Here is a 25,221-nt window from a genome sequence, read left to right as displayed (position 1 = left end):
TACCAACTTCTTATTGATTTAAATGTTTTAACAAAAAGGAAAAAAAACGTAGGAACCACAAACATATACAAAAAGCACACAAAATACAAAATACATACACAGACACAGACAGATTCAATCAGAGCATAACCTCCCCTCCCCGCCGGACCCCCCGCCCCCCCCCCCCCCCCCCCCACAAACCCACACATTTATTTGGCTCACAGCATTATCTATGCCCATCAACCTATACAAAACCCAGCCCTCATGGAACCCATTTTGAACAAATCAAAATGACACATAACCAAGATACACCATGCCTTACCAGCACTGTCCGCTCAGTTTACAGTGAGCTACATTTGTGAAGTTAATAATTATCGCCATAGAATGGAGGCTAATGGTACAGCTGTTAAAAATCTGCCAAAACACACATCTCATGGCGTCAAAATACATGTTGTGCTTCGGGTACTCACCACACAATGAAATGTTAATCCAAAATGCACATAATCTGTCTTTTTGGAAGGAAAAGAGGTCAGCGGCCATGTTTGGAAATGCCGGCTACCTCTTTTCCTTTTTGTTTTTCTGCGGCCTTGGTGATAAAAGTATAAAGACTAGAAACCAATCCCTTACTAGTGGTCTTGGCAGATTTTGTGAATGGGATGGCTTTCCAAATCTTCACCCCAAGGTACACCATATGAAGGTACTCCATTTTTTATTTGCAATACGAAGTTGCAAATAAAAAAAGAGAATGAAGTACCAGGAAGATTATATTGAGACTGAAGGTGCTGAAATGCCCAAAGCCTGTTACCCGATGTTATATCGGAGTGAGAGAGATCGGGCAACCACCCAGACAGAGATAAAAAATTATTAAATAAACAAGGGTAAATGATTATGAAATTTCAGCGATATATTGGCATGATATTCAACAGTTCTAAATGTAGCGATAAGATGAACGATTATAAGGCCATAGCTGGATCTACAGGTTTCGAGAGGAATGTTGGATAAAATTATGTCCTAAAGTCTGAACGGGCTAACCCTTAAAATATTATAAATGAGTGGGTAGCACTGAATACAGGCAAGAAAGAGCTATGTGTAGTGTACACAGGAGTGATGCACAAGAAGATAGTAACTGCGTCTGCTTTATTCGTTTTTTTTAGGTTGGATGTCAATTGTCAAATGAACTGTCAACCAAAATAACATCATATTCACATTCATGTAAGTTATTTTTAAAAGAGAGGGCTTCCATCTCTGATGTGAAATGTCCCATACATCTCTCTTCATTGAATTCCCAAACTTGCCTTTGATCCCCAGAGGGGATCTAATCCATCTGTTAGTCAGATGCCATTTCATCTAATAATGAATGAGTGGTTTTCAACAGTCTGAGACTGTTGTTGACCAACCCCCCCCCCCCCCCCCCCCACACACACACACACACACACACATTTAGTTTCCTCGATTAGTTTTGCTCAATACCTGGATGCTATGGCATCATGATTATGTTATTTGGTCCCAAAGACCCTCAACAATTGAGCCAAGATAATAATAATGATTGGATTTATATAGCGCCTTTCCAAGGCTCAAAGCTCTTCACAGAATCATTATTCGTTCACACCATTCGTACCGGTGGTATCATACGAGGCAAGAAGGGTTAAGTGTCTTGCCCAAGGACACAGCGACAGCAGCTGGGAGGGAGCGGGGATCGAACCGCCAACCCTTGCGTCATTGGCCGACCCGCTCTACCTCCTGAGCTAAAGCCACCCCCAAGATAGCCTGCTGTTGCTGTTTGACATACTTCAGACTACCTCAAATATACAATGCTTCCACTGGTCTGAAGGCATTTATTTATTTCTCACTGTGGGAAAGTGGGCAAAAAGAGTAAAATTCCACAAAACGAACATATCTCTGAACTAACTCTGTAACCAAATCACACACATTTAGGCTATTCTCCCTTTCAAAGCTAATGTAATAATATGTCCTATTTTTTCACCTTCATTCACTGAGCCTCCTCTGAAACGGTTTGGAGCCCCCTGCTGGGGAGGCCCCCCTCCCACTTTGAAAAGCGCTATTAGATTACTCAAAATCCTGGCTGTGGCAAAGATAAATCAACAACCACTGAGTGATCTAATAATGCATTTTAAAAGACAACACCTTAGAACCTAAAAAAAAAAGCATGTCATGAAAATCTCACACTAAACAATTTTTTCAGCATTCCAAAAAGTTGTGCAAGACAATGTCAAGTACACACAATAATGATTCCAAAGAAGTCAAGATCTACTTTACACCCTATCCTTGATCCTTTAGATTTAAAAAAGAATATGGAAGTTTTAGGTTTCATCCACTTAAATGTTAGGAGTATTATTCAGTAACCTTCTTTTTTTCAGACTTTCCGAGTCTCATTTTCTCCCCAATTCCCAGTGTTGTCCTGGTCATTGCTCCACCCCCTCTGCTGATCTGGGGAAGAGCCGTAGACTAGCACTTCCTCCAATACATGTGAAGTCGCCAGCCGCTTCTTTCCACCTGACAGCGAGGGGTTTCACCGGCAGGACGTAGCGCATGGGAGGATCATGCTATTCCCCCCAGTTCCCCTCCCACCAAACAGGCCCCCCGACTGACCAGAGGAGGCACTAGTGCAGCGACCAGGACCGGCTTACCACCCACACAGACACGGCAAATTGTGTCTGTAGGAGCATCTGACCAAGCTGTACCGCTGCCGGGAATTGAACCCGGGTCTCTGTGGTGGTACAGTAGGCGAGTGCTTTTACCTCTACACAACCCAGACGCCCCGAGCTCAAGATTGTTGTTTACTTCTGTAATATAATGTCAGGGATTCCAGGGATTTTTCAAAATTGTGCAGTGGGCGGAGTTTGGTTCAGTAAAGTTACACTTTAAAGTATTATATTATGAAATATAAAAGCACAAAATGAAGAGGGAAGGCATTGATAACAGAAGACAGGCCATGAGAGTAAAGTTTGTTGGAGACTTCTCATTCAGTTGTTGGGGGGGGGGGGTATTTAAATATAAATCGTTAGTTCTGATAAAACATTTTCTCAGAAAATGAATTGCAAAATTATAAAACCTCTAGGCCACATGGATGACAGGTATTGAATAAGTGTAGTAATTGAGGGCGAGGGTCATGGTGTGTAGGCTACTGTTCGTATACATCCTACATATTTCCCTGTCACATAGAAGTACAGTGCTTTAATTGTATGAAGACAGAAAATCCAAATTCCAATCTCATTCTCAATTATTTTTATTTTATTAGTTTCTTTACAGTGAGTGGTTGTATATAGGTTTCATGGACCCTATGGCCATTATGGAACATACTAAGCCCTTGAAAACAAATTCAGACAAAAACAGTATTGGATTCATAGGGTTTGTGCACAACAGAAATAGGCTACTTCATAGCTTTGAGTGATAGTTCTCTCGTACGGAACCAAGAAGGATAGGATAGCTGTGCCTTAGTTATGTCACACGTAATGTGCAAGTTGATTTAATTTAATTCCAGTGTGCAATAACTGCAATTTGACACGTACTGTACATTCTACTTAGTCTATTTTATTTTATTTTATTCTATTGCATTTTATTGTATTGACTGGTTTACGTTTAGGGAGATAGGCTACTGTGTGATAGATACTGTGTTATGCCATGTTGTGTATGTGGATATTTCATGCCTGAGTGCGAGCAACTGTAACTTGTCCCAATTTCCCCCCGGGGATCATTAAAGTCTTTCTGATTCTGATTCTGAAGAACACCAACGATATTTGAGTAACAATCTGTTGAACATTGAATGTAGATGAAGTAATTTAACAATTTAAGCCTTCGCTTCTCAGCAATGGGGGGCCAAGACTCAACAGGTTTTCATTCTGGCCACACACTGCATCAGGTGATTTCAGTGATTAGCACACCTTCAACCAGAGAGGAGGAAGTGATCAGTGAAATCACCTGCATCTTGGCCCTCCATGGCACATTGAAAATCACTGCTTTAGTCCTACAGTATGTCCCAAGCTTCTTTTCTGTGGTGCGTTTGTTGTCCACTAGATGGGGATAGCTTAGCTATTTCTTACAGACGTGTTTCAATGGAAACTCCACCAAAACATGCAAGTTTGTTCACTCTTCTGTTAGATTTACATGATCCGACACCGCTTAGATCAACAACTAATGTTTATTCCACGCACTCTGATGCTACGCATATTCACACAATATATTACATCCCCCTTCTTAAAAAATGTCTTCTCCTTCTCTCAGAGCTGGAAATATTTGTCAATGTTGACAGTGTCAGCATAGCAATTAACACAGTCAGAGCTACCTTGTTGATGTATGTTTTATAATAACATATAAATTCCCCTGTTATATTATGTCACAAATAATAATAGTGTAATACCACATTCATTTCACCTGCACATGTATTTGCTCATGATTTGGTCACTTTGTATTCTACATTATGATATGGTGAACTTTTAAAATTGAAATTAATTCCCAGCTGTTTGAGAGAAAAAATTAAGTCACAGCAGGAAGCGCCAGCACACAAAAAAGTATTTTTGAAGTTTTAATAGCTGTAGTCTTGGTAGGGCAGCAGCACAGCACAAACAGTTTCGGCACACAGGCCTTCCTCAGAAAGAAATTAACCCTACACACATTATGGACAATTGAAAGTTTATTGATATAGTCATCAGTCAGTTCTTTCTTTGTAAGACAACATTTGGCACTTTGGAGTGCTCCAATAAGTCTTCCCTCTTGTACATTCTCACCATGTGTGTGAGAGTATGCCTTCTCACACACTACCCCTTGAAATACACAATGAAAGTTAATGACACTTGCTTATTTCATTATCACCAGAGAGTGATGCCTGGCAACCATCAAATCTTTGAAATCCCCTTTGCTTCTTGGTAAACAGCCAACGCTTTTAATCCAGCCCCCCAGTGGTGGTGCTCATTTTTGGATGAAGCCCTTCAATTTGTTTACCTTTTACACAAAAAAGACACATTCACTTTCATTGCGTATAGAGACACCAGATTGTCCATTCTGGCCATCGCTCTCCTCCACAGAGAGAGACGTCTTCCCTGCCCCATACCCAGGAGGAGTACTCAGTGGCTGGACTTGATTCCGGCCTCCCACTGTTGGTTCTCACGGCTGGAGTCGGCCTTCTCAAAGAGCGCCTTCAGCTGAAGCTGGGAGGTGGCCTCCTTTTGTTGCATCAGGTCAACATGGCCTTTGGTAACACCCCATCCATCAGGGGGGGACATGGGTGGGCAGAGGAGCTGGCCAGATGCAGGCTCCAAGTTCTCCCAGTAGTCACGACGGGCCCTAAAGGGAGGAAGAACATTGAGGAACCAATTTAGTGGTTCAAAAAAAGCTTGAGGTACTTGAAGGGAAATTAAAGGATAATAGTTTACCTAGCTCTGACCCATGGCTTGGTGTGCATCTCCAGGCCTTTACCCCAGTCTCCATGCTTCTCTGAGGCAGGAGGCAAGAAACCCCTCTCAGGTGCCAGCTCCTCAGACAGGGCACGGATGTGATAGGGCTCAAATCCACAGCAGCCTCCAATGTAGCGGATGCCAGCATTGTAGGCTTCCCGGGCGTATCTCTGCATGTCCCACCTGGTCAGGGTCCTTGGCTCCAGACCTGTGGGAGGAGACACACATCATTAGGCTGTTTAAATGCTCTGCCTACAGACACATCAGTAGTGAGTGTGAATACGTACAGAAGGGGAACTCTGGCAGGTCAATAAAGCCCTGGCAGTTGCAGTCAGGAGTGTGGAAGGCCAGGGGCTGGACCATGAAGTGAGCCTTCAGTCCTTTCTTCTCCACTGCCTCCTTCATCATCCTCACAGTCTTCACACAGGTCATGGGGTCAAAGTGGCAGTTTACCCCCACAATCTGAGCTCCTATGAAGAGTCAATAATATGCAATCTTGATCAGGGGTAAGATTTTTTTTACTCTCAAGCAAAGTTAGGTTTGAACAGTTTTTGCCAAATTCAAAAGAGAATGGAAAAAAAAGAAATGTTTGTCATACCAGCTTTGACCAGCCTGACGGCACATTCCCCGGGGCTGACTCCATTCAGGTCTCCTTCAGGTCCAATACACAGAGTTGCGGCCACAGGCTTGTTGGTTTTCTTGAAAACCTCGACTGCCCACTCAGCTTCCTCCACATGCTCAAAGTACTGCAAACAAGAACACACGCCTGGTGGTCAACGTCAAGACAAGTGGACCTTTAAGCAACCATGTCAAGTCATTGTGAGATCATACCTCTGCGATCAAGAAATCCACGTCTTTCTGGAGAAAGACATCAGTCTGTTTCTTAAAGATGGCCTTCACCTCAGTCTCGCTCTTGCAGCTGAGGTAAGCAGCGGTCTGGGAGACTCCTCCAGCCACCATAGCATCGCCCTCATTGGCCACCTCCTTGGCCAGTTCACAAGCTGATGTATTAATTTGCTGCCCCTAGGATTCAAAAGAAAGAATGTATTAGCCAAGTATGAAGAATTACAAGCAGAAACACTTCATGTAGCCTTTAATGTCTTAACTGAGTTTCACCTTCCACATCAGAAGTTAGCATGAAAGCCAATTGGAATTCCCCCTTTCAGCTTTTATACATAGAAGCATTCTCTTGTTTCAGGCGTCCCACATGTCCTGGAGTAACCCTCCTGATTTGCAGGCTGGAAATATACAGGGCTCGCTTTTGCAAAGTCTGCTGAGAGGAAGCCCTCTTCTACTATTTGCAAGCATCCTTGCCCATCTTCATCACTCAAGATGAGGCTTCTCCTCAGCTGCGGTCACTCAGATCATGACAGGTCACTCAGATCATGACAGGTCACTCAGATCATGACAGGTCACTCAGATCAGGACAGGTCACTCAGATCATAACAGGTCACTCAGATCAGGACAGGTCACTCAGATCAGGACAGGTCACTCAGATCATGACAGGTCACTCAGATCATGACAGGTCACTCAGATCATAACAGGTCACTCAGATCAGGACAGGTCACTCAGATCATGACAGGTCACTCAGATCACAACAGGTCACTCAGATCAGGACAGGTCACTGAGTCACTCAGATCAGGACAGGTCACTGAGTCACTCAGATCAGGACAGGTCACTCAGATCATAACAGGTCACTCAGATCATGACAGGTGAGGTCACTCAGATCAGGACAGGTCACTCAGATCAGGACAGGTCACTCAGATCAGGACAGGTCACTCAGATCATGGCAGGTACACTCAGATCAGGACAGGTCACTCTACTCACAGTGAAGCGCTGAGCGTTGCCTCTGTTCTCCAGTTTACCATCGCTTCCATAGAAAGTGAACGCCTGCATGACATTGGATCCTGCCCTGAGGAATTCCCGGTGCAGCTGGCGCACTGAAACAACAAGATTCATTCAGAACATTCAGCAGTTGTACATATTAACTAGAACAGCCAGGTTACAGGTTAGATAGGAACCCATTGAGTAGCCTCTGCCTGCTATGCAACGTCTGGAAAAAGGATGAGAGAAAAGTGGTACCCGCTTCACGATGCTCGGCAGCTGCCTCGGGGGTCCATGGTCCAGCTTTCACATAGCCTCTCTTCTCAAGGGCGAAGACATAGCCTCCATCCCCGATGATGATCTCACCTGCATCCAGACGCTGCAGGATATTCTGAGGGAGATTCACCCATGCAACAAGCAACTCATGAGACAGACGCACAAGATATAGGCTCGTACTATTTAGTGTGGCTATTTCAATGTGCACAAAGGTATGACCACAGAATCTGTGTGCAGTAGTCATTGGCTTCATAACTGCAACGAACCATGCAACAAGTGTCAATCTGGTTAGCACTCATTCTGTGTGGTGGATCTAAGTGAAGTGAAGTTATATTCCAGGTATGCAGGTTTACCTTTTTTGACCCAGCTGGCCCCATCATTGTTGCTGAAGTAACTGGCTCAGTTGTCTTCTCGGACACAGACGTCCTGAGTTCTGAGAGGCTTTGATGCAGACGTCCAATCCCTTAAATAATCCAACGAAGGGGTGTGGTGCTCTTCATGTCACTAAAAGAAACGCCTGCCCCTTACATAAGCTGTGTTTTTCATCAATGCATGTTTGGCATAACAACATATTGGATACAGAATATATGGACACAATAAAAGCAATTTCACAGGTATTTTGGAGATGCTAGACTTGTGATATACTATGTATAGTTTATAAGGTTTTGGATACACTGTGAGGCAACAGCTCCAGCTTTACTGAAAGCATTTTATTTAATGAGAAATCGAAGAGAGTAGTTATCAACAGAAACAGGACCGACAAACTATGTCTCACACACACACACACACACGCACGCACACGCGTTAATATGTGTGTTGGGCGCTACAGCAATATTTTACGCATTGTACGCCTTCACACTCACATAGACATTGTGACATCATCAGTGATGTCACAGTGACATCATCAGTGAGGTCACAATGCCTTGAGTGACATCACTGAAATGTACTGTATACAGTGAAAGGACCTGTATAGTGAAAGGACCCCTAACCGGGGGGAGACTCAGCATACAGGGATTGTGCGATGAGAGCCCCCCCCCCCCCCCCCCCCCCCCCCCCACTTGATGGGGGGAGAGGAGGATAGGGGTTTTACAGAATGTAGGGAAACAGTGGATGGTTAGGAGGCGGTAATGCAACATAAAGGATGCCAACTGCCATAAAACACCACAGAAGAAGAAGAAGAAGAAAGATCCCTTACCAAGAAAAAATAATTTTGGCAATATTTTGTGAAAAAGAAAACACATGATTCCATAAGCTGTGTAAGATAAGCGTCGCAGTGGTGACAGTGAGGGGCTTATGGCATGATAACATTAGCCTTTTCAGAGAAGACTCACAGCTGCATCACAGTCGTCGGTCTGTCTGATAGGATGGACAAGATGTTTATCTCATTCCAAACTTAAGAGACCAGCCCATGAAATGGTCGTTTTATGGACCTTTAATGGCATTACATGTCCAGCAGTGCAAATTGTGCAAAAATGTATCTTCAAACGTGCGTCTGCTCCTGCCAATTTGGAAAATACAGAATGCTGCATTGAGTCCTTAGTGTGGAATGGACAGATGCTTGGATGTAGAGGCAGAATACCATATGCCAATAGCCTAAATGCATGGAAAGTCTAATATATTAAATAATTACTCTTTTAAAAAATTACTCTATTAAAAAAAAAATCCTACAAAAATACCTGTAATATCTTGTAATGGATGGGATCATGTTAAAAAAAACTATTCATTGTTATGTTTCATCAGTAGTACCCTCAAAGCTGGATGCCTGCTCACAAAGTGAAATGCGCACAGCAAAATCTTGATAATATGTCAACCTACACTAGTTCACTGCTTTCACAGCTTAATTTGGATGCTCATTGCCTGGTTTTACTGTATTGGTACTATTACTAAGAATTTTGTTTACTTTGAAGCCAAACTGTGCATTCTTCAATGGGAAGCCCGACAGTTTTCAGTCTTTTTTCCTAAGCTATCATTGTAGACAGAGATAACATGAACAAGTTAACACAAGCATGTAAGAAGTAGGCTCATTAAATAAAGATGAGACATTTTTGATACAGACCCCATGAAAGCTCGAGTATCACATGGTGGTGGAATTCTAATTTATCTTTTTTAACAGTGATGTTTTATATAATCACATTATTCAATTTCTTCATCACATTTTTTTACAGAATGACTATTGATGGATAGATTTCTGTCCGTTGGGCTGTTTCGGAACGTCAATGTGTAAACAGTAGGAATGTCTCGTATTTGCTAAAGAGGCGATGACAAATCTGTCCGTCCAGAAAAATTTCAACTGGGTTGAATTTTTTATTTGTCAAAATAGATGAAAATCTGGTGGAGCACTACCCAGACAACGGACAGCTCTCTTTTAGAAAAATTCACAACTGGCCTTAAATGAAAGCTAAGAAGGTCCCCTTTAAAATATATCATCACATAATATTATAAGACATTGGAAAAAAGCCCTGAGCATGTGTCTAATCCAGGATATGCACCAGTGTCTAAAATGCAATTTACTTTAGGGGTGGTTAACTTCACATGCTGGTAACTGTGTCTCAGCTATACCACTCAGGAATGGCTATCATACTAAAATATCATCTACAGACATGTATCTTATGAAAAAAGTATAAGCAAGTTTCGCCCCCTTGAGTGGTACCGGAATCTGGTCCGGCCCATGGACTAATTGTGACGTCATCGCCCAACGACGTAGAAAGCTAGTTTCAAAGATATGTAAATTAGCCTATTTCACATCCCACCCAAATCAGCCATTTTGTGTTTAAAAGGCAGGAAGTAAAACAGGTGCAAGCAAGACATTGATTAGAGTCCCGGGACTGGACCCATTTAGGTGTTCCAGTCCCGGGACTCTAATCAATGTCTTGCTTGCACATGTTTTATTTCCTGCCTTTTAGACACAAAATGGCTGATTTGGGTGGGATGTGAAATAGGCATATTAAGGCAGAACAATCCACTTGCTTTTTAACATTCAGACTCCTTTGTAACTTACACAATACAAACCAAATAAATAATATACTGCTTCAAAACGCATTTAACATTTCACTTGACGTTCTCTTTCTTTGTGGCAAGTTCTGTCATTCTCTCCATTCACTTATTTTTAATTTTTCCTTCCTTCAGTTCTTCTCCATAATATATAATATATATAATAATAATAATAATATATAATATATTATAATATATTAGTGTTTGTTGTTCTCAAAAAAAGTGCCTTGCAGCAAACACATTTCTTAAAAGTACTTTTGCAGCAAATGCCTTCTGAACTTCTCCTATCTTCTCTGTGTGTCTTTTTCTTTCTGGCAGCTCACTCTCAGCTGGGGCAGAAGGCACAGTGGATCCCCCCCGTCAGGTCGGTGATGGCCCCCTGTCTGACCAGGCCTCGCAGCAGCTGGCTCTCTCGGTCCACGTTGTGTATCGTCTTCTGCAGCATGACGGCCATGGGCTGCTGGTCGTAGTAGTGCAGTGGCGCCTCCCGCTGGGACAGGTTGTACCCGAAGCCGGCCAGGCTGACCTCGTCGCACAGCAGGGTGGCTAAGGTCATCGCGGAGACGCCCACGGTAGGCACGTTCTGGTGAGGAAAACGGTATTAATTTGGATGGAAAATGACGCAAAGTGAACTTGCTTGATTAACCAATACTGTTTGGAGGGCCACATATAGTATCTCCTATAGTAACTCAACAAAAGTTCGGAAACATTTCGGTCGATTATTTCTCCCCTTTAATAATACCAATTGGTATTGTATTGTATATCGTTGGAAAGCCTGATTAGTCACCTTTACAACGAGGTACAACTTGTAAGGATCGTGCATTCATGAAATGAGCAACACAGCTAACCGTGTGGGTAGCACCCCAAAAAAAGTGCCAAAATCCCCTGCAATATTCTTCTGTTGGTATTCACTCTTGTTTTGAGTTGCTTGGTGGATTAGATGATTGATGATATGTGCTCAATGCTCACTGTTTAATCACTGTTTTGGGGGGTTACGATTTTTAAGTATTACCTCGGTTTCTAACGGCCTATTATTTATTGTCTGGTTTGGGAGGTGTGTATTACCTGGTCCCAGGCCCATAGTGGTGGTTTGGGCAGGGGGTACTTCAGCAGGTCCATTGCGGTCTCTTTGATGACTTGCAGGTTTAGAAGTCTGAACCTCTGGGGCTCGAGTGGGATTCCATCTGGAACCTTCTGCCAGAAGAACTGCCGGTCCCCCAGTGGCTGCAACACAAAATACTGCTGTTCATACAGTATGTACAATCACACTTCCTTTATGGTCTTCTTCTGCCGCACCCTATGACTAGTCTCCATTCAGACTGCAGCAGAAGCCTGTTGCATGAAGCTGTTTAAAGGGATAGTTCACATTTCTTTTTTAAGTCTAGCACTATTTGCTACTTGAATGAATGAATGAATGAATGAATGAATGAATGAATGAATGAATGAATGAATGAATGAATGAATGAATGACGGAATTTATTTACGACAGATGTTAAAAAATACACAATGAAAAGATAAAACCCATACACCAGTATTAAAATTGTAGAGGAATTAAAACACAATAAAGTCCAAGACTTGTTTACATTGATGGTGTTGATTGGTAGAGTTCTTTCTCAGCACAATCCATCCTGTTCCTCATAGCAGCTCTGGAAAGTTGGGCAAAAACAAATGGAAGGTCAAAGGGGTCACGCTCCTGTATGTACAAGCTGACTGAAGCTCACTGAAATGTACTGTGTGTGTGTGTGTGTGTGTGTGTGTGTGTGTGTGTGTGTGTGTGTGTGTGTGTGTGTGTGTGTGTGTGTGTGTGTGTGTGTGTGTGTGTGTGTGTGTGTGTGTGTGTGTGTGTGTGTGCACTGTGGATGACATTTCAGTGGGCCTCAGTCAGCTTGTACAGACAGGAGCGTGACCCCACTGACCTTGTGTTAGTTTTCGCCCACCTTTCTAGAGCTACTACTGTATGAGGAACAGCATGGATTGTGCTGAGAAAGAACTCTACAGTACCAATCAACATCATCATCGGTAAGTAGCTAATTAAGACTGTAAACCTTACTGATAGGGATCTCTCCTTACCATCCTTTTATCTGTCAGGACATGTGCTGGATGTCTGTAGCAGTACTAAATATCTGAGCAACATCATTAATGATCATATGAGTGATGACGATGACATGTATAGACAGCGACGTATGTTGTATGCACAAGCAAATATGCTGAGAAAGAAGTTTTATTTCTGCTCTGAAGAGGTTAAGATAACCCTGTTCAAAGCCTATTGTACACCGCTTTATACTGCCCCCTTGTGGGTCAAGTTTAAGCAGGCTAGCATTCAGAAACTGCAGGTGGCCTACAATGACTGTATGAGAATACTGCTTGGGAGGCCAAGGTGTTGTAGTGCCAGTGAAATGTTTTGTGGTGTAGGGGTCAATACCTTTCATGCCCTACTGAGAAACCTGACCTATAAGTTTATTTGTCATCTGAATGTTTCTCAGAATATCATAATCATGCTTCTTCTGACTCAGCCCAGTCTTAATGCAATCAAGTATCACTCCAGCACTTGGGCTCATTGGTACAGGCTCTTATTGTAGTCTTTTTGATGTGCTGATGTTAATTGTTTAATTGTTTGATGTTGTTGTGTTGTCTTTTACTGTGTGTTTTTATTGGACCTTATGTCTGCTAATAAAGAGTGATTGATTGATTGATTGATTGATTGATTGATTGATTGATTGATTGTTGGCAGGACGTGCATTTTCACACCTGATAGTCAAGTTCCGCACCAAGGGGGAAAAAGAACCACAGCTCGATTCAACTGAACCAAACAGGCTAGGTGTAAAAAACGAAACTTAAACAAACGCACGCACACACACACACACACACACACACACACACACACACACACACACACACACACACACACACACACACACACACACACACACACACACACACCTCCACTCACCACAGCGTGTTTGCTGATCATAGCAGAGACCCAACTGATGTCGGCGGCTTTGTAAACCACAGCGACAAACGTGGCGTGTGCGTCCATGTCGGCCCAGTGGAGCGGCGTGCCCTCTGGGTAACTCATCCGGATGCTGGTCCTGTTCCCCACGTCCACACTGAACTTTCCCAGAGGACCGCTGTTCAACCTGGAGGGAGAGAGGGTGGGGGTGGGGGAGACAGAGAGAGGGACAGAGAGAGAGAGGGGGAGAGAAAGGGAGAGGTGGGGGGAGAGAGAGGTAGAAGGAGATGGGGGAGAGATGGAGAGGATTTTCCATGCAAGTAAATGCAAGTTAAAAACATGGGCACAGAAATGTCAAAGAAAAAGTAGATTCAGATAATATTCTATCATAGTGTCCAGTCATATTGTAATAAGTTATTTCCCTGTTAAATTTTTTGATTGAATGATTGATTATTTTGCATTTCCATGAATTGGTGCCCAGTCCATATGGACTTATGATACATGACAGTACAAGTAAACCAATATGTTTCACAAACAGAAGTACATTTTAAACATATAAGGTGCATCATCAATACATGCACTATACAAACAACACCTTTTTTCTTCTCTCCCATGCTTTACAAATAAATTTAGCAATATCAAAAACTAAATTTCTAAAGAATAATTCAAGTCTGAGCTCACCTAGCCTGGGTAAACCCAGCCTCCCCGTGACCTCTATCTATGTGCTATCAGTCTGATAGCACATACTGTAGATAGAGGTCACGTGGAGGCTGGGTTTACCCAGGCTAGAGCTCACCCGGAAACCAGAAAGCTTCAGGGTGAGCACCAAACATTTTTTCAAATAAAATTGGTCGGTATACAGGGGACAGTAAAACACAAAATGGATTTAATTTGCTATTTCCCCAAGGTCGCAGCCTAAACACACCCTGTCCTTTTCTGGAACTGTGTTGTCAAAAGTCTAAAGTGTGTTTCCGACCTGATAATAGTGTCAAAGCGGTCGATCAGCGAGCCCAGCTCCAGGCCTCTCAGAATGCCTCCATTTCCCATGACCACACAGCGGCGACATTTGTCCGACTGGGGGGCGGAGCCAGAGTCTGGCAGCTTAAGGGCGGGGTGGGGGGTGGGGGGGTGGGGGGGTGGGTAGAGAGAGAGAGAGAGGGAAAACAAAATGTTCTCAAAACCGAGCAACAAATTTCACCATTGAAATCAGTTTCAGTCACTCAGTGGCATTTTGAGCCCGGCGTAGCTTAGTGTAGCCTACAGTTGTCTTTTCCTAAGCCCTTATGAATTCTCCTTCACATCTTCTTCCTTGACCTCATGGTGTTTTCCAGCGAGGTCAAGGAAAAAAGGTTAGGAATGGCAGTAGGACACACGCATATGTATACGCATATATATATACATATATATATATACACACATATATATATATATATATATATATATATATATATATATATATATATATATATATATATATATATATATATATGACACCGTGGCCCCGGGGCCATCACAAAAAATAATTTAAACCATCTTAAAGTCAGTATCCTTTTCCTTCGTTATTGTCATCTATAATGGTTATTTGCATAAAAACACACAATTTGATTAGGAAATTATATCTTTATTATTTATGTGCTTTGATAAAAAAAAGTTAACTACATTGTAACTTGGGAGGGGCGCTTTAAATAGTGCATCATTATGAAATCCGAGACATTAGTAGTAGTAGCAGCAGTATATTCACCAGCTTCAGCAGGTCCTCTAGTTCCTGCCTGAGGCCTCTGAAGCCAAAGGGGGGTGGAAACCGGAAGAGCTCATCAGAGAGGGACGTGTCTCTCCATAGGAAAGGCTGGGCAGCTTGAATAGAAGTCGGAAGTCTGTCCGACAAAATCCGCCTGGCACCGCCCCAACGACACTGACCCTCCAGGACACTGTGCACGTACGCATGCACGCGCTCGCGCTGGGGAAGCAAAACAAGAGCTTAAGTGAAAAGCAAGTCAGCTAATAGTAGGACTATTAAATTAGAGGTCTTCTTTTTGAATGTAGAGTCTGAGTGACAACAATGGGAAAACATATTCACAAGGCTAGATTTCTTCTGTTTCTTCCAAACAAAAACTTGTTTTATGTTGACATTCTGTATGTAAAAAGTATCTAGAAAAAAAAGCGTTGAAGACATCCCATCTCTTGAGAAAGATGTGATATCCAAGTTGTTTTTATTAAAGGATGGGTTTACCGATGGGGAATATGAATATATATTAATTCTTAAAAAATCTTAAATTTCGAATCCGTTGAAATTTTTGAAATTGCTTGTTCACAGCCAGAGAAAAAAAAAAATGAAAAAAAAAAAAAAAAAAAAAAAATGGGCCAGGTGACGCGTAGTTATACTCTAACTACACTCCTTAAACCCCGTTGTTATACTCTAACTACACTCCTTAAACCCCGTTGTTATACCATAACTACACTCCTTAAACCCTGTTGTTATACCATAACTACACTCCTTAAACCCCGTTGTTATACTCTAACTACACTCCTTAAACCCCGTTGTTATACTCTAACTACACTCCTTAAACCCCGTTGTTATACCATAACTACACTCCTTAAACCCCGTTGTTATACTATAACTACACTCCTTAAACCCCGTTGTTATACTCTAACTAGACTCCTTAAACCCCGTTGTTATACTCTAACTACACTCCTTAAACCCCGTTGTTATACTCTAACTACACTCCTTAAACCCCGTTGTTATACTCTAACTAGACTCCTTAAACCCCGTTGTTATACTCTAACTACACGCCTTAAACCCCGTTGTTATACTCTAACTAGACTCCTTAAACCCCGTTGTTATACTCTAACTACACTCCTTAAACCCCGTTGTTATACTCTAACTACACGCCTTAAACCCCGTTGTTATACTCTAACTAGACTCCTTAAACCCCGTTGTTATACTCTAACTACACGCCTTAAACCCCGTTGTTATACTCTAACTAGACTCCTTAAACCCCGTTGTTATACTCTAACTACACTCCTTAAACCCCGTTGTTATACTCTAACTACACTCCTTAAACCCCGTTGTTATACTCTAACTACACTCCTTAAACCCCGTTGTTATACTCTAACTACACTCCTTAAACCCCGTTGTTATACTCTAACTACACTCCTTAAACCCCGTTGTTATACCATAACTACACTCCTTAAACCCCGTTGTTATACTCTAACTACACGCCTTAAACCCCGTTGTTATACTCTAACTAGACTCCTTAAACCCCGTTGTTATACTCTAACTACACTCCTTAAACCCCGTTGTTATACTCTAACTAGACTCCTTAAACCCCGTTGTTATACTCTAACTAGACTCCTTAAACCCCGTAGTTATACTCTAACTACACTCCTTAAACCCCGTTGTTATACTCTAACTACACTCCTTAAACCCCGTTGTTATACCATAACTACACTCCTTAAACCCCGTTGTTATACTCTAACTACACGCCTTAAACCCCGTTGTTATACTCTAACTAGACTCCTTAAACCCTGTTGTTATACTCTAACTACACTCCTTAAACCCCGTTGTTATACTCTAACTACACTCCTTAAACCCCGTTGTTATACTCTAACTACACTCCTTAAACCCCGTTGTTATACTATAACTACATGCTTATTTGCGGGCTGTATTCTAAAGCGTTACCTTATTCTGCTCTACCTGCCTTGTTCTCCTCTCTCAACACTGATACCTTTCACTGTGCAGCAAACACGGCAAGTGGGCAACCCAGAGGCTTTTTGAACAGCCTTTGCTATTCTGCTCTCACCTCCTGATGTGTAGGGCCCACGGGCCAGTCCACAGGGCCAGTCCTCCCTGCTCCAAACACAAACCAACACACCAGGCCCACCACCACCACCGCTACCAGCACACGCCTGCAGGGGGAGACACACACAGAGAACTAGAGCCCGGTCCAACACCACCACTGCTACCAGCACACACACAGAACTAGATATTGATATTGGCCTATCATATATTGGTATCGGCGTATGTTGTCCAACCCAGGGCTGTCAGAGGTATTTTACACTAATCCAGGGGCTGTCAGAGGTATTTTACACTAATCCAGGGGCTGTCTGAGGTATTTTACACTAATCCAGGGGCTGTCTGAGGTATTTTACACTAATCCAGGGGCTGTCAGATGTATTGTACACTAATCCAGGGGCTGTCAGATGTATTGTACACTAATCCAGGGGCTGTCAGATGTATTGTACACTAATCCAGGGGCTGTCAGATGTATTTTACACTAATCCAGGGGCTGTCAGATGTATTGTACACTAATCCAGGGGCTGTCAGATGTATTGTACACTAATCCAGGGGCTGTCAGATGTATTTTACACTAATCCAGGGGCTGTCAGATGTATTGTACACTAATCCAGGGGCTGTCAGATGTATTTTACACTAATCCAGGGGCTGTCAGATGTATTTTACACTAATCCAGGGGCTGTCAGATGTATTTTACACTAATCCAGGGGCTGTCAGATGTATTGTACACTAATCCAGGGGCTGCCAGGGGCTGTCAGAGGTATTTTACACTAATCCAGGGGCTGTCAGATGTATTGTACACTAATCCAGGGGCTGTCAGGTGTATTTTACACTAATCCAGGGGCTGTCAGATGTATTGTACACTAATCCAGGGGCTGTCAGATGTATTGTACACTAATCCAGGGGCTGTCAGGTGTATTTTACACTAATCCAGGGGCTGTCAGATGTATTGTACACTAATCCAGGGGCTGTCAGAGGTATTTTAGTATCTAAAACCGGTCTGGACACTGTACTCTTGAGTAAAATCAACAACATTATAATATCTGATCATAGTAACCTGCATTATTATGTCCCCAAAACAAAATACACTGTCTCATAGGATGTGGAGAACGAATAGAACATATTTGAGTGATACTGATTTTTTGGAGCATATAAAAAAAACATGTTGATATATTTATTCAAAACAATGTAAAGGGAAGGGACCCCGTCAGGGAGATGCAACTTGATATGTAGGTGAAGAATTCCAGACAATAAACACCTTTCAGCTGATTAAAAAAAAGCATCTTGCAAAGTGGAAATCATTTTGAATTTGTTTGTGTGCAACCATCATACAGTTTGATTAAAAAAAAACGATATATTGGTTTAACCATAATTTAGATAGTAGTTTAAAGGAAGAAATAGAGCATAATGGAACAAAGAGAGTGTGTGTCTGCATGTTTTTCCTTTGGGGGTTCTTTGTTGGATGGGACAGCAACTAATGTCAAGCGAGGTTTGACACCATCTAAGGCTAAACAAATAAGGATAATAAATAAGGCTAAATAAACTAGGCTAAATAAATGGGCAGAAATAAATTGGCTAAGGCGATAACTCTAAAATGACACCAGTGTTCTCCTTTAATTAAGTCATTGACCAGAGAAGAAAGAGTTGGTGTGTCCACATTGCCCCCCTGGCTCACAGAGGACAACACAGTCAGCGAGCAGCAGAAAAGGCAGAGAAGAACAGGAGTCTCTGTGTTGTCTTGAACGTCACCTGTGTGATCCTTGACAGCGTTTAGGCAGCCGCAGCCTCATACTGGCCTTTTTCACACGATGCAGAGGCAAGCCTCCCTGTGTCTCTGTAGTAGCCTGAAGCACTCTGGCTCTCAGGGTCCCTGTCCTGGACAGACAGACAGACAGACACACACACACACACACACACACACACACACACACACACACACACACACACACACACACACACACACACACACACACACACACACACACACACACACAGAATCCCGTTAATCTTTAGTTTTAGTCAATATGAGAGCTAATGATTAGCCAAGGTAACGGACAATGCATGTGGAATAGATTTAGAGTAGAAGCCATATTGGTAAAAAAAAAAATCTCTAACACTTTAGCCTACAATGAGGTACGCAGGAGGCAAGACTTATTTGTATAGCACATTTGTATACACAGAGACAAGTCAAAGTGCTTTAGCATGACATAAAACTGGTAAAAAAAAAGAAGGAAAGAGCATAGTGTTACAAGGTGTGTGTGTGTGTGTGTGTGTGTGTGTGTGTGTGTGTGTGTGTGTGTGTGTGTGTGTCATCATCACATTATTTGTCAGACACAAGGTCCAATAAAAAAACACACAATACATATAAAACAGGTAAACAACACAATAAGAGCAACTCAACAATTCTACAATAAGGCACTGTACCAGTGTTCCCAGATGGAAGACATGTGTCACTGAGATTGGGTTGAGAGAGCAACATAATCAGCATATTCTGAGACATATTCAGACAACAGGTGGTCAGGAAACGGGCGGGGCTAGGGAAAAGCCCTACCAAACATAGCCTACTGTAACATAACAAAACAAAACATAAAAAATGTAAGTGTGGCTAATATGTTCTAATGTTACAGTTAGTGGAAAAGGGTGAGTTTTCATGCACATCTTGTTCCCTCAGACAGCCATCGCAAACCATAACTTCATAGTCATGTCATTCACGAGTCTCGCATTGGAGGCAATTTGATTTTGGCAAGGCACAGCGCAAGTTGTAGCTCAAACATGCAGACGAGTGGACAGGTAGGCTAAGTGTTCTCCATATCCGAAGGTTATGGATAAGTTGACCGCCATTTATTGTCTGTTACCAATGACAGTCATTCTGTTACCATTCAAAGTAGGCTAGCTTAATAAGCAATTACTAGTTAGCTAATAGCTTACTAAAAGGTATAGCTTAATAATAGCTTATTAAGATACTTGTACTATCTGTTGTTATTCATTTTCTTTGTGCAAATAAACAATAAACAAAAATAAATAAACAATACACACTTACTCTGGAGATGATGTACCACTTGTGTTCTTCTCCCTACTTATACTCCCACCACTTATAAAGCCTCAGCCAGGCCGTAATGCAACAAGGATGCCAACTGCCATAAAACACCCCAGAAGAAGGATTTATTACATCACTGATGATGACATCACAATAGACCCTTCTCACGGGGGCCATTTTGTGTCGAAGAGGCAGGATAAACACAGGTGCAAGCAAAACACTAATGAGGGTTTCCAACTTCCAATCATGGAAGAAGGAAACCCTCATTAGTGTTGTGCTTGCACCTGTGTTTATCCTGCCTCTTCGACACAAAATGGCCCCCGTGAGAAGGGTCTATTGCTCAAGTGACATCACTGATGACATCACTGATACATGACAATTGTGACATCACAACCGTGGCACACACGCCGCCCGCCCTCTTATGTTTCCTGTTAGGACCACCGCAAGGCATCATCGGTCTGCCAGAAAGCCATTCGAAGAAAAAGAAGAAGACTTTCAGGAAAGACCAACAGAAGAGGAGAGTGGACCGGGTTTTACAGAATGTAGGGAAACAGTGGATGGATAAATTCAGAAGGAGGCGGTAATGCAACAAAGGATGCCAACTGCCATAAAACACCACAGAGGAAGAAGACCTTCAGGATTAATTTGCCCAAGATCTTCATGCTGCAGATGCCAGCTATCTGTACCAAAAAACAAATACCTCAGACCTTTGCTGAAGAACATGGTTGTCCAAAGAAAAAGAGCAGACAGCTATTTAGAACAGAATGATGATGAGCAAATTGCACTTGGAGACCTAACTGTGAAAATTGAACAATACCTTGAAGTGGTGACCAAATAATCATTACAGAAATCAATGGCAAACCAGAAGTGGTTATATTGAAGCCGAAGGCCTCAAATATTTTGAGTGCATTTTTGCATGCATCTAGGAGGACAATAATGATGTTGATGAAGAAAAAGTGTGTATTGTGAAAACCGCTGCCAGACTGGTAAAGACTGAGATAAAAGATATCAAGATTCCCAGAGATGCATATCCCTCAAAATATATCATCTGCCAAAGGAAACATGGAAACCCTTCAGCTTCTCCTCAAAGAACTGTTTGCTGGCAAGAACTGTGAATTAAACATAGCTGCAATAGGACAGGCCATGCGGGCAGCAAGGGGAAGGGTTCTCATCACGCCATTACAGATAGGACTGACAAATGCATCACCAATTTCAATCTAGATTTTTGGTGAAAACACTTGGTAACCTTCAATTCTGTTCCTCATATCAGGAGGTGAAAAGGTTGAGTCAAGTGCAGCTGCTTCTCAACCTCAAGGAACATACACCTCCCTGGCAATGTTGAAGGCCACTTCATTCAGTACATTGCTGATATGACCATAACATCAGAACCATTGATGGCCACAACACATCACATGGCATGGGCATTGGGCATTATAGCTGGAGTTACACCAGAGATCCAAACCAGTACCTCTGATAGCTGTGACATCATAGCAGCAGTTGGACACATCAATATCCACGTGTGGAAATCAGAGACCCCTGGCCTTTCATTCATGTCCTATGGATTGAGAATGCCACAGCTGGGTGATTCTCATGAACATGGTACAACTCATAGCAAAACTCAAAGATATCAAGAAGATATGAGATATCAAGTAGGATCTAATTTCACCATTCGAATTGAAATTATAATCCACTAGGCATCTTGCGCGCTACGCGAGCTCGCCTGCCTTGCATCTCGCCGAGCTGGCCCTGCAGCTCGCATAAGCAGCTCAGCCGCTACACGGCCTCGCCCTGGTTGCTCCTTGATGGCATACTTCAGGGATGCTGGATCACCTGTCCTGGAGCTGGCAACATACAGCTGTCCATAGCTGAAGACTGAAGCCAGACTCCCACTTCTTTCAGTGTCTGCCCCTGGGACTTGATTTTGCTCTTATGACATCATTGAAGATGTCACCACTGCTTTTATGACATCACTGATGACATCACAACCTCTTATGACATGCATGATGATATCACAATGCCTCTGACATCACTGATGATGTCACAATTTATGACATCACTGATGACATCATCACTGAGACTGTGTGTGTGTGTGTGTGTGAGAGTGAGTGGATTTATGACATCACTGATGATGTCATCAGTGGGACAGACAGATAAACAGACAAAAAAACAGAGCCCCTAGCTCCCTTACATATAGATGTGCTCATTTTTGATGTATTTCCAGACACTTTTAGAGACACTGAGGGAATAAATTCATTACCGGAACACATTTTTAATTGGAAATATGAAACAACAAACTTTTTTTTCAATGGCAAGCACTTCAATATGCTCAAGGGTAGTGGATATCACCCAAAATGTGTATGATTAACAAATACGAAGTTGTAGCTATTTTGAGAAATGCCATGTTGTATTATGACTATATGAGAAAATAAAAATCTGTTCTACTTAGAGACTCAACAACCATTTCTGTGGATTCCTTGCCCCCAAAATTGTAGAAATAGACACCAAATTTGTAATTCTAGGTCTAGTTGGAGTCAAGATATGGCCAAAATTTGAATAATGGCAGCCATTTTGAAAAAACGTCATTTTAACATACTTCCACTAATGGAATTTTCTGGGATTTTTACTACAGTGTTTCAAGCATTAATATGAACATAAAAATGTGAAAATAAATGAATAAGTTGACCGCCATTTATTGTCTGTTACCAATGACAGTCATTCTGTTACCATTCAAAGTAGGCTAGCTTAATAAGCAATTACTAGTTAGCTAATAGCTTACTAGCTTAATAATAGCTTACTTGTACTATCTGTTGTTATTCATTTTCTTTGTGCAAATAAACAATAAACAAAAATAAATAAACAATACACACTTACTCTGGAGATGATGTACCACTTGTATTCTTCTCCCTACTTATACTCCCACCACTTATAAAGCCTCAGCCAGGCCGTAATGCAACAAGGATGCCAACTGCCATAAAACACCCCAGAAGAAGGATTTATTACATCACTGATGATGACATCACAATTGCTCGAGTGACATCACTGATGACATCACAATCGCAATTGTGATGTCATCAGTGATGTCACTCGAGCTCAAGTGACATCACTGATGACATCACTGATACATGACAAAAAAAACGTCATTTTAACATACTTCCACTAATGGGATTTTCTGGGATTTTTACTACAGTGTTTCGGGCATTAATATGAACATAAAAATGTGAAAATAAATTCTGTTGCAATTAGTTTAAGGTCAAACCTTATTTTCCCTAAACTGTGATTATTATTATTAATTAATACACAGGACAAGATGTTACTATCCCTTGTGCCAAAATCCGAGGAAAAACACATTTAGAAGCCCAATCCAGAATAAAACAAGCTAACAGGCTAACAAACTAATAAACAAGACACAAATCACCAGTTACCTACCCTAGCCAACAGCAGTAACTCTAGGCTTCTGACCGCTAATCTTCTCCCTTTTTGGCTGGCTGGCCTCTCTGCTTTCCTCGGTGCTAGGACCTGCCTCAACATCAGGGGTGCTGATGTCCTGCGAGCTGTGGGTTACTTCCTGTCGCTGGACTTCACCCGACTGACTTGATAAACTTCTTAAGAAATAATTATCAATGCGGGGTCCCTGTGTTCCCTCTACCAAGCACCTCTTCCTGCCTTGACATCACATCAGATCTCTAGACCCATCCTCCAACTACCATCACAACTGTCTGATGACATCACATCAGATCTCTAGGCCCACCCACTTAGCCATTCACAACTGTAACCTGCTCCATCAAAAAGAGTCACATTGACCCTAAAACCATTTAGAGTTTACTACACTGTTGGAAAGAGGAGAATGTCATCTTTCTGGTGATATCAGAACGATTACATGTCACTCGAGCAATTATGATGTCACCACCGGCTGTTAGAAAGGTTCCAGTTATCTATCTTAGCCTTCACAACTGTCTGATGACATCACATCAGATCTCTAGGCCCACCCGCCCACTCCATACAACTGTGATATCAGTCACCATATAATACTGCTGTCAAAGGACTGAGTCATTTAAATACTGCCTATACCTGTAAGCTTGCTTTACTTGTTGCATTGTAGGTTGTTGGTGGCATTTCTATCAAATACCTAGGTCACATGTTTATCACACGTCCGTTTCTCTGAGAGGTGTGCTAATGCCTATATTTATACTTCTATAAAACCTCATCCTGTTGAACGCAGCTCTTTTTGTCTCTGTGCATGTTGTTGTTCCCTGCTTTCACACTCACTCACACCCAGACACACACAGCAGCTGAAGATTGAGACAGAAGATGGAGATGTCTGAGCATGTTCACATCTACAAAGCGATCAGTTGGCCGGATCAGAATCAGAATCACTTTTATTGTCACAGTATGCAAGTCACACACGAGGAATTTGTCTTAGTGTCTGTATGCAGCGTAGCGGTCAGGTCAATGGATGGGATTAGTCAAAGAGAAGGCAAGGAACTAGCAGGGATGCAAACTAGTCAACTTTATGTCACAGTCACCTTTTCCCTCCCAAAATAGGAGGATTTCTGTTTTTGTTTTTTTTATGTCTGCCCTGGTATCTGTCACCTTTTTCACTCTCCATGACTTTGCATCCCCGACTACAGAGCCTGGGAGAAACAAAGGAAACACAGAGACACAGACAGAGACTAGGGAGAGATGGATGATGTCTAGACCAGAGGTTCTCAAATGTTTTTCAGCCAAGGACCCCTTACAAGATAGAAAATATACCGGGGACCCCCTCATTCTGATTTGTGATTTTGGGCTAAGCATAATTGTTTCCACGGTAACGTGCTTGACTTTTAATTTGATAGGTTTGTTATTAGAATGTAATCCATGAACCACTTTAGATTTAAAGCATAAACTATTTTCGGTGAACTATGAAGATTTTGCAAAAAAAAATATATATATTTTTTTTTTATTACATTACATTTACATT

The 25,221-nt window shown here is 42.1% G+C and overlaps 2 protein-coding genes across 2 annotated transcripts; both read right to left on the bottom strand.

The window, feature by feature from the left end:
• Positions 1–5,060: 5,060 nt before the first annotated feature.
• On the bottom strand, positions 5,061–7,867 carry LOC310780519 (betaine--homocysteine S-methyltransferase 1-like; the record flags this gene model as incomplete). Its single annotated transcript, XM_083641085.1, has 8 exons — positions 5,061–5,280; positions 5,370–5,598; positions 5,678–5,860; positions 5,989–6,136; positions 6,222–6,413; positions 7,218–7,330; positions 7,473–7,605; positions 7,844–7,867. 8 exons carry the CDS (start codon positions 7,865–7,867, stop codon positions 5,061–5,063), a joined length of 1,242 nt encoding a protein of 413 aa, XP_083497211.1.
• A 2,838-nt stretch (positions 7,868–10,705) lies between these two features.
• On the bottom strand, positions 10,706–19,014 carry LOC310780518 (lactosylceramide alpha-2,3-sialyltransferase-like; the record flags this gene model as incomplete). The annotated part of the gene is made up of 7 exons (XM_083641084.1): positions 10,706–11,064; positions 11,547–11,705; positions 13,432–13,618; positions 14,408–14,532; positions 15,173–15,388; positions 17,232–17,337; positions 18,974–19,014. 7 exons carry the CDS (start codon positions 19,012–19,014, stop codon positions 10,807–10,809), a joined length of 1,092 nt encoding a protein of 363 aa, XP_083497210.1. The 3' UTR covers positions 10,706–10,806.
• Between the last annotated feature and the right edge of the window lie 6,207 nt (positions 19,015–25,221).

The sequence above is a fragment of the Poromitra crassiceps genome (genome assembly GCF_964638095.1).
Source record: "Poromitra crassiceps genome assembly, chromosome: 8".
NCBI lineage: Eukaryota > Metazoa > Chordata > Actinopteri > Beryciformes > Melamphaidae > Poromitra > Poromitra crassiceps.
The sequence above is the reverse complement of the archived record's forward strand: the minus strand, read 5'-3'. Positions and strand labels throughout refer to the sequence as shown.